The 10,683-nt window shown below is 37.7% G+C and overlaps 1 protein-coding gene across 3 annotated transcripts; it reads left to right on the plus strand.

Annotated features, from left to right (window-relative positions):
• Positions 1-331: 331 nt before the first annotated feature.
• LOC114316908 (ATPase 10, plasma membrane-type-like) lies at positions 332-10,062 on the plus strand. 3 transcript variants are annotated; one of them, XM_082922558.1, is made up of 8 exons: positions 332-562; positions 1,439-1,471; positions 1,595-1,676; positions 5,966-6,126; positions 6,258-6,428; positions 7,976-8,101; positions 8,998-9,079; positions 9,772-10,062. In XM_082922558.1, exons 3-7 carry the CDS (start codon positions 1,646-1,648, stop codon positions 9,058-9,060), a joined length of 552 nt encoding a protein of 183 aa, XP_082778684.1. In that variant the 5' UTR covers positions 332-562; positions 1,439-1,471; positions 1,595-1,645; the 3' UTR covers positions 9,061-9,079; positions 9,772-10,062. The 3 variants fall into 3 exon arrangements, with proteins under 3 accessions (XP_082778684.1, XP_082778686.1, XP_082778685.1); XM_082922560.1 differs by lacking the exon at positions 8,998-9,079; XM_082922559.1 differs by lacking the exons at positions 8,998-9,079; positions 9,772-10,062 and adding an exon at positions 8,901-8,936.
• Positions 10,063-10,683: the final 621 nt, after the last annotated feature.

A 10,683-nucleotide genomic window follows, 5' to 3' on the forward strand; every position in this document is an offset into this window, starting at 1 on the left:
GCCAAAAATGCCAGAATTGGCGACAAAAAAAAAAAATTTAGTCACCGTAGGTAGAGATTTGGCTACTAAACTGCTTTAGTCGCCGATTGGAAAATAAAAAATTATTTAAAGTTTATTTTCAGCGATGAAAAATAATTTTAGTCGCCGTAGGTAGAGATTTAGCTACTAAAACGCTTTAGCCTCCGATTGGAAAATAAAAAATTATTTTTTATCTTTGGCGACCAAAATTTTAGTAGCCAAAAGTTTATGTTCAGCGACGAAAAATAATTTTAGTCGCCAAAGAACTAAAATTATTGGAGGGAGATATTTTAAATAGTTTGGAGGGATTTATGAAATATTTTCAGCGACTAAAAATTTTTTGTCGCCAATGGTGTAATATATATATTTTGGTTTCCAAACCACAAACCAGCGCCTCATCTCTCTTTCTTCGGCGGTTCTCCCTCTGCCTCTCCCTCTCACCACCGACTGTCACTACCACTGTCGTTGGCCACCGTCCATCCCCACCGTCGCACGTCGCCACCGCCATCGCCGAAATCACCACCAACACTGCCGCAAATCACAGGTTTGTCACTGTCGCGTTCGGTCCTCTCCCTCGTTGTCGACCTGGGTCTCTCTCTCTGTGTCGAGCCATTCCCTCTCTCTCTGTTTCTCTCTCTCTCTTTCTCCCTTCCCCTATTTTCCCATTTCTCACACTTCATCTAGGGTTTATATGATTTTTTTAGTTTAATTTTGTGTTGATTTCGATATTGGGTTTGGTTGAAGTGTTTGATTTCTATGAAATTATGATATTCTTCATGTCGAAAATGGGTTTGATTTTCGAAATTATAATTTCTATGAAATTATAATATTGCCCAATGAAATGAAGCGCCATCACTTTTAGAAAAATAAATTTGATTTTTTTTTTTTTCTAGTTAGTTGAGTCATCTATTCCTACTCATCAATATCTTTGTCCATATCAATTTGTGTGTATGTGGTGGAGGGAGGCAGTTTTACACCTTATAGTTTTCACTTTTTTAGGTTTGCCAATGTTCATGTCTTGGTGTTTGTTAGTATAGAAAAACTTTGTACACTATGTGTTTGATGATATGCCCATAAGAAAACGTATTATGTTTTAAGTGGTGGCTAGGATGGCTAATTTGATTTTTCAGACTATACATATGAAAATTTCTGAGAAGTCTGAAGTCTGAAGTTTTTCGTGGCTTAGAAGTCTGAAGTTTATGTGCATGAGAGTTATATTTTTTCATAATATTTTGGGAAAGAAAATGTTTTATCATTGTGGGTGCACTGAGTCTTTGATGGCCAACATCAATAAGCATGCATGGCACATCAAAGAACATATAGGACCACCAATGCACTCTTCCATATATACATGTCCTTATTGTAATTCTTGCTCTGATTAATGTTTCAATACTTACATGGGTTACTTGTGATTATGCAGATATATGCTGTCTCCATAACAATTTGGATTGTGGTAAGTTGGGAGTATCCTATGTACTGTAATTTTTGTTTCAAGTCTGAAATATACCAATCAAGTTAGAAATTTTCTTTTGTCTCTTAAACCTCACAAAATTTCTGAATTTTAATCTTCTTGCAGCTTGGTTTTTTGCTCCTAGCATTGATACGGGAATATGACTTTCCGCCTTTCATGGTTCTGATAATAGCAATATTGAATGATGGTTGTTAGTGCATTATATTGTTAGTGTATTCTATGCTGTAAAGTGTGTCCTAGCTGATCATGATGTCTTTGCTTTCGGTTGCTTTTGGGTGCATTGTTTGTAAACTTCTCCTTTATAAGGAGCTCCTGAACCATTGTACAAAATACAACCTTCAATACAAATCAATCAATAATATACATCAATTTATTTTAACATGGTATCAGAGCTAGGTTAACAACCTAGTCATTCTGCTTCACCGGCGGGCGGCAGCCTCGCCTTGGCCGCCCGCCGGACCTACCTTCACTCCGCTGTCACAAATTCCCAATTCTGCATACATTTGAGCCACATTCTTCCGGCACATCAAAAACATCATTGGCCCAACTTGACATGGAAGACCGGCTTGAAGTAAACTCATCTTCAAAGCTTGATGTCCTCAGTACTGCTCCACTATCCTTCGTAATTCTGTCAATCTCTTCTTTACGCAGATCACTGCATTCAACTACCTGATTGAAGTAAACTCATCTTCAAAGCTTGATGTCCTCAGTACTGCTCCACTATCCTTCGTAATTCTGTCAATCTCTTCTTTACGCAGATCACTGCATTCAACTACCTGATTCTCCGACACCATTTGAAACACCGAAACTAGAATCGGAGGACTTAAGGCAATCAGATGCCGATGCCATGCCTTCATGGGCATCAAAGAATCGATATTCTTCGTCACGGAAGCTGCCCATCATAGTATGAGTTCAACCCATGAAACTCCAACCTCAAGACCTTCCAAATCTACCGGTGGAGCCCCGACAACCCGAAGAAGCCGGAGCTCCAGGCCTACCAGATCGACCTCAAGGACTGTGGTCCAATGGTCCTCGCCCCCTCAAAAGATCAAGAACGAATTCGACCCTACCCTCACCTTCCGGCGATCTTGCCGCAAGGGAATCTGTGGGTCCTGCGCGATGAACATCGACGGCTGTAATGGCTTGGCTTGCCTCACCAAGATCGAATCTGGGTCGTCGTCGACGATCACGCCTTTGCCCCATATGTTCGTGATCAAGGATTTGGTTGTGGATATGACTATAACCAGTATAAGAGTATTGAGCCATGGTTGAAGCGGACGAACCCGCCTCCGGTGCCTGGGAAGGAGGTTCCGCAGAGCACGAAAGATAGGGAAAAGCTTGATGGGATGTATGAATGTATATTGTGCGCCTGCTGTAGCACATGTTTCGTGCTCTCTCTCTCTCAGGGGCTCTTTCTCTCTCCTCCTTTGTTGTGTGAAAGTGATGATGGGTAACATAGCAGAGATGCTCCACTACGATGGTGGTGTCTTTAAAAAAAAAAAAAAAAAAAAAAAAAAAAAAAAAACATAATCATCTCTCCCATCAAAACACCATCTTTCAAATACCCACCAATTTTTTTTTTAACACCCATCTTCTCCACTGCCCCATATATATATATATATATATATATATTTTATTTTTTATTTTATTATAAGATATTTCTCACACACACTCTCTCTCCTCCTTTCTCCCATCACTTTGCTGGACAATGAGCCAATTCTCATTGTCATTCTTATTATTTTTTATTATTATCACATGGGCGTGTTCCCCTTCTTAAACAAACAAAAAAAAAAACAAAAAAAACAAAAAAAAAAAACCAAACAATTTACAAATTTGCACACCACTCATATTTTATTCATCTTCGGGATCAACCCCGTTCACAATTTTACACACACACACACAAAACAAAAAAAAACAAAAAAAAAAAAAAAATACAAACAAACAACCACATTCACAGGTGGGACTTTTCTTCTCTACTCTGCCGTCGGTCTTTTCTTCTTGCCTCCGTCCTGGACGGCCCTTGACGGTGTTGCCTCCGTATTTCCCACTCCACTGGGCACGATCACTACTCCCTGCTCCTCCACTGCAGCATATGGCGGCCCTCCAAATCGGAACATTACGGTGGCCTTCCGCTTCAGCTCCTTGTTTTCTGCCCTTAGCACGCTTATCTCTGCTCGCGCATCCTTATACATGCGTTGGAGCAGAGCCAGCTGGGAGTTTAATTGCTGCACCTCATTTGTCCTACTCTGCAGCCGGTGCGACAAGTTTGTGACCGCCGTCATGGACTCCACACATGCCTTCAAAGTATACTGATTCGCCTCCACATCCGTTTGCACTGCCATTTTTTGCTCCACCGACTGCATCGGAAAGTTCAACGGAGCAAACCCAGTGGTGTTTGGTTGCGGTTCACGGGACACCGCACCCGTTATCTCTCTTGTTGACTCGTTGAGGTCGGGAAAGAGAGTCAGCAGACCACGGGACGACGAAGCCATTTTCTCTCGCAACAGAGTGTTACAGACTCTCTCTCTCAGCACAACAGTGTTACAGCCTCTCTCTCTCAGCACAACGAAGAGTTTTACAGAGGATTTCGCAGGTTTTTTGCTTCTGCCTCGGACTCAGGCTCTGTCTTGGTTAAATAGCCGAGGCAGCCACGCGCATCGCGCGCTTCTGACGCCAGACAAACGGGCACGCCAGCCAAGGCACTCACGTGCGTCGCCATCATATCTGGCACGTCTTTTGATGCATCGGGCACGCCTTTTGATGCACGCCTTTTGATGCACGCCTTTTGAGGGCACGACTTTTGAGGGCTCGATATCTACATCCATGTATATTTTTTGGGCAGCCTATATACACACTCATACAGTGTCTTCTACACCGGTCAGCTTTATCAATCACTTTTCAACCTCAAATAGGTTTCTATCTTCACACCTATTTGAGTTTGAGGGGGGGTTATACACAGTATCATGTATAAGTCGCTCATGGCGCACTCCCTAAGTCGCCCCCTTGGTGCACCACCACAACCTGTATAAGTCGCTCATGGCGCACTCCCTAAGTCGCCCCCTTGGTGCACCACCACAACCTCTGCTACAACGGTCCGACATGACCCCATAAACTGTCTTCTACATCGGTCCGACATGACCCCATAAACTGTCTTCTACATCGGTCTGACACGACCACACAGTGTCTTCTACAACGGTCCGACATGACCCCATAAACTGTCTTCTACATCGGTCTGACACGACCACACAGTGTCTTCTACAACGGTCCGACATGACCCCATAAACTGTCCCGACATTGATTCCGGTCAGCTTCTACAACGGTCCGACATGACCCCGTAAACTGTCCCGACATTGATTCCGGTCAGCTGCTACATCGGTCCGACATGACCCCGTAAACTGTCTTCTACAACGGTCCGACATGACCCCGTAAATTGTCCTGCTACACCGGTCCGACATGACCCCATAAACTGTCTTCTACAACGGTCTGACACGACCACACAGTGTCTGCTACAACGGTCCGACATGACCCCGTAAACTGTCTGCTACAACGGTCCGACACGACCATACCGTGTCTCCTACAACGGTCTGACACGACCATAACGTGTCTCCTATCCTGTTTTATTTTATTTATCAGTTTATTTTTCTATTTTGTTACTCTCTTCAAACTCAAGTTGGTTTGTGCCTATCCTCCTTGAGTTTGAGGGGGGCTGTTAGTGCATTATATTGTTAGTGTATTCTATGCTGTAAAGTGTGTCCTAGCTGATCATGATGTCTTTGCTTTCGGTTGCTTTTGGGTGCATTGTTTGTAAACTTCTCCTTTATAAGGAGCTCCTGAACTATTGTACAAAATACAACCTTCAATACAAATCAATCAATAATATACATCAATTTATTTTAACAATGGTAATGTTTCAAGTGTGGAAGCCTTTTTTATATGAACAATGAAGAAAGAAGAAAAATAACAAATGAAATTTCGAAATTAAGCAATGTGGCTTGGCTTGGCTTTAATATTTTGAATGGAAGTTTGAGCCACTAATTTTTTCCCCGACATTTAGGATTAAGATAAATGGGATCTTTTTAAGAAAAATAAATGCTTTGTCTTAGTTTAACTTTGCTTTTACCTGGCTCTGTGCGAAATAAATTTACACTGGTTATGTATTAAGTTTTTTTTTTTTTGTAAATATAAATATTTCAAAGTACAAAAAACCAAACTGTAGTTTTTTAAAATCTAACTTGCCTGTGAAGTGATAATATCAATTTTAATTTTGGGGTGTAGGGGGCAAAATATCCCTGCTCAGCCAAAAACAAAAAAATTATTCTTATTTGTTAGTTAAAAAAATCACTTCCCATTGCAATTGAAAATTCTGTTTTACAATATACAAACTGTGATGCTTAGCCATCTGGGAAAAAATAAAAAATAAAAAAGAACTTGGTGTAAAATGTGTACTAAAATATGTTTCTTTGTCTTTGTAAACAGGGACCATCATGACAATTTCAAAAGACAGGGTGAAGCCATCTCCGAAACCCGACAGTCGGAAGCTTTATGAAATATTTGCAACCGGTGTTGTCATTGGCACTTATCTTGCTTTAATTACTGTCTTGTTTTACTGGGTTGTAGGAAGCACTTCTTTCTTTGAGGTACCATAATCACAGAATTGTTTCTTTATTTTGTTTGTTAAGAAGTTCCGAGGAAAAATATAAAAATACAAATCTTGAATTTGTTTTATGTTCCTGAAATCAGGCTTATTAAATTACTAATTTGGCTGCAGAACCATTTTGGTGTGGAGTCTCTATCCAGTACTGAAGAAATTTCATCAGCTATGTATCTTCAAGTCAGCATTATCAGCCAAGCTCTTATATTTGTTACCCGCAGTCAAAGTTGGTCATTTATGGAGAGGCCTGGGATTCTCCTGATGTGTGCATTTGTTGTGGCTCAATTGGTAAGGTTTATTCAACTAGGAAAGACCCTCCAAACATTACATGGTCCTCTTTTTTCACATGTTTGACCTTTAATGTGTTTTTGTAATTATGCCAGATTAAAAACCTAATTATTTGTTTTTTATACTAATATATAAAGCAAAGGCTGGATTTGGTGTGGATGTCACAGCTTTTGTTTTTCAAAAATGCCCTCCTGTAATTACTGAATTGAACCATATCTACAGATCTGTAATTGCCAAACTCAAGCACACCCATATGGGTATGGGTGTGCACACTTGTAGTTCAACTTAAGATTGGACTTGGCATATTGTTGGACCGACACTAATATAATGTCAAGGATGGACTTATATATGCCATGGGTTTTATATATATATATATATATATATATATAATCTGAAAATTATATAAGAAAATAAATACGTTTTTCATAACTAGAATTGATTAAAATCCCTAGTCTGCAAAGAAGAGAAGGCAGAGGAGGAGTCACTAAGTTACTTGAACACAACTCAAGATTCCTCACTTTAGTATAGATAGATTGTTTTACATTTGCCATCTTCTGTAACTTATCGTAGATACAGGACAACATGCTTATTATACATTTTCATCTTATTTTTTACTTTTATGCCAGTAGAAATTGATGTTGTAGTAAAATTTATGTTAGTATATATAACCATATATAACCAATAAATATGGTAACTAAAGCACAAGATATGTACGGGAGATTCACTAATCGATGTGAGACCGTTTAATATTGTGTTTAATTGATAAATGTAATTAAACCTTAAACCTTAAATAAATAAATAAATAAAAAGAAAAAAAAAGGAGAGTTTTTCCACTAATCATTCTCAAATAGGAGTTTGCCGAATTAAAGGCTCAATCTCAGACTCAATCCAAGTAAAAATCCAATGATGTATATGTAGAGACAACAAAAGTTACATGTTTTTATTCCTTTATCTATCAATAGTTGCCCACTTATCATACACTCCATTCACGTTTGCATATGTAATGATTTGATTCCCAATTATTAACAAAGCTACACTCCACTCATTGTGATCTTTAACATCATCTCGAAGTCCTAATATTTGTTGCCATACAGATCATTGCCCCAATCATGTTCATTTTCATCAATTAGCCATCAATCACCACAGCTGCTCTTTGGTTTGGCTTGCTCCACCCTTAATTTTCCTGTCTTCTTTTTCTCAATAGCTTTGTTCGGATATGAGGAGGATGGGTTAATTTGATGGGCCTTGGTTATGGTTGCTAGGGGAGGGGTCAGGAAGAGTGTCTGGTTTTGTTTTGAAGGGTCCTTCATCCTTTACCTTTTTAGAGGAGAGAGTAGAAAACCAGAGTCTAGAGTTTCTTCAATAATTAATTACACAATGGTCCTTTCTGAAGTGAGACGAGTAGGGCATTTTTGGTTCAGTAAGTTGAGATTATCTGTTGTTCCACCAACTGTGTAGTTGTTCCATTTTCCTGTTGGTTGCTGTCATTTTAGGAAATCTTAATTTGCATTGTGAATCATGATGATTTTATGTTATTCTTTCTGTAGTTTTCCCATTTTGCATGGGTCCAAGCAGATAGAAAATCTGGGAGGCTTCGTGATCTAAAGTATCCATTGATTTCTTATTTTACCAAATCAATTTCAAAATCCTATGGTGTGTTGATTCTGGATCAGGTATGCTCTTTCTAATTTTTTTGCAATTGTTTGATCTTTCTTTCGTAACTTTGCCTCACTTCATCCTACAAAATATATTTTTTTTCCATCTTTATCGTAAGTCATTAGAAATAAGCTAAACTCTTTCAAGGTTAGTAAAGATAGAGGGGAGTTGAGGATAGAGGGGAGTTGAGGATTCATGAGAGTTTGGATGAGCTTAGGACAGATTTGGCAGACTATATTGTGGTTATGAGTTTGGATTAGCTTGGGACAGATTTGACAGACACTTTCTGGAGTTCGATGGTTTTCTTTTCTGTGGTCTTATGAGTTTGGTTTGTATATATGGTTGGGACCATAAAACTATATGGAGCTCCTTATAACGACACTGATGATTGGGCAAAGTGGTACATATTTTGGGCAAACAAGAGTGGTGGCTAAGAATCATGCTGATAGCAATTATAAGCTAGCCAAGGATTGCCTTCTATTAGAGGTCTTTTTAGTCTCATATCCTCATTAGCTCAATTTATTCTTCTTTGACTGGCCTCGTTTGGGAACCCTTATTTTTAGTCAAAAAGCAAAAAAATTACTAAATTAGCCAAAAAGCCAACAACCCATACCAAAAAATCAAAGATTCTATTTTCTCTCTGTTTTTTGCACATTTTTTCATAAAAAGTTAAAAAATTGTCCCAAACATACTAGTTTTTTTGAGCTCATATTTTAGCCAAATAACCAAAAAGCTACTAAATTAGTCTGTTCCCAAACGAGGCCTGAATGAGCAATTTTAAGGCTCTATTTTTTTTTTTCCATTTTAATTTTAAAGATTGACTTGGGCTGGGTTTAAGGAGCAATCTTTGTTTCACTGCTGCTGCTTTGTCTTGCATATCCGTGCTCATGAAATTGTGCATGTTCACTGGCAGTTGGTTCAGATCAAACTGCATCAGAAAGTAGTATTCCTTTTTCTCCCCATGGCTTTATACTAAACCGAGTGAGACTAAGATGGTGAATTATATGATTTAATAATTGTAGCTCTGCTTTTGACTTAACAATAACCTATGATGCCTCTGTTTTGTGTGGAGACCCCTAAACTATCACTTTGTGCCCTCAATTAGGGACAAATAATGTACATCAAAATTCAGAACATTGAGAAACAATTTCCGCTATAATGGAGTTCAAATGCTCAAAAATTTGACTCCAGTGCAGATAACTAGCATATTAGCATATATAATTAAGATGGCCAACGTATTCGCTTTATTTTTGCCTATGAATGATCCACAATTCTTAAATCATGTTTTCTAATTCAATATTTGACAATTTTGCTTGCCATTTCAATTCATAAAATAAAGTTTATAGAATTTAATGACAATGTATCGTGTCTTTGTCTAACGATAGCACAATCACCATAGCTTTATTCCTAGCCAATAATGGCGTGACCCCCATACGCAAAGCGCGTGGGGATCCAACTAGTTAAATGAAAAAGTCCAGTCTAAGTATTGACAAAGAAAAAGCTATTTATAATATCTTCCTAGCATGAATATTTTTGTTAAATGTTTTATCAAGCTCAAGTTCAATTTTTTTATCAAGCTCCCTCGATGGCACATGCAAGGTTACTTAATTATGTTAAATGTTTTATAATAATATCTTCCTAGCATGAGTGTTTTTGTTTCTCAAAATGACTTATTTTCATATTGTAGGTATGAGACTTTGTTACTAGAAGACTTTTACAAACTCGAGCTTTTTCACTACCAATTACTGCAATAGTTGTTGATCCAACAGAGATGAACTTATTTTCTGGTGGTATAGATTACTAGTGGATATTTCTTTTTTGTATACGGAGGACATCATTTTTGTATGATTATCTGTTTGTATGGAATTATTATTTTGGGTTGGATTATATTTGGTTTGTATAGAATTTGATGTTACAAGACTAAATTTTTGGATGGTTGAAAGTGAAATAGAAATAGACATATGTATTGTTTTGTTTATATCCAGGGTGCAGGTTGCACGAAATAAATACAGGTTGTGCAGAAATTAATAATAATAATAATAATAATAATAAAACACTAAATAAAGTTTTTGGTGACTAAATGTTTAGTAGTCAAAAATATATGAGACTTTAGGCTACTAAATAGTTTAGTAGTTAAAAAAAAATATGAAAATTAATTTTTTTTGACGAGTAAATATTTAGTAGCTAATAATAAATGATACTTTGGGCGACTAAAAGTTTTAGTCGTTGAAAATGAAAATTAATTTTATTTGAAAACTTATGGCGACTAAATATTTAATCGCCAATTTATGACTTTTGACTACTAAAAAATATTTAGTCGCCAATACGTCGTACTTTTCCCTACTAAAACATTAGTAGCCATTTATAAGACTTTTGACGACTAAATTTTTTTTAGTCGTCAAAACCTTCCCCGACCGTTTTCCCATGACAAATCTAGCTACCAAAATATTTAGTCGGGAAAAGGCTTCGGCGACTAAAAATCTTACTTTTGGCGACTTAAACTTTAGTCACCAAAAGTACATTTTCTTGTAGTGAATGAATCATAGTTGTAATTCGTCTCCATTTCCATTTTTCAATTACCGTACAACTTGTCTCTATG

This window comes from Camellia sinensis, chromosome 4 (genome assembly GCF_055761805.1).
Source record: "Camellia sinensis isolate YWXY chromosome 4, ASM5576180v1, whole genome shotgun sequence".
Classification (NCBI taxonomy): domain Eukaryota; kingdom Viridiplantae; phylum Streptophyta; class Magnoliopsida; order Ericales; family Theaceae; genus Camellia; species Camellia sinensis.

Bases quoted from the DNA above. Each gene is read 5' to 3' on its own strand.
- LOC114316908 (XM_082922558.1), top strand. From the start codon at position 1,646: ATGGTTCTGATAATAGCAATATTGAATGATG. The intron at 6,127-6,257 runs GTACCATAATCA...ATTTGGCTGCAG, and splicing joins GAAGCACTTCTTTCTTTGAG to AACCATTTTGGTGTGGAGTC. The intron at 6,429-7,975 runs GTAAGGTTTATT...TTCTTTCTGTAG, and splicing joins CATTTGTTGTGGCTCAATTG to TTTTCCCATTTTGCATGGGT.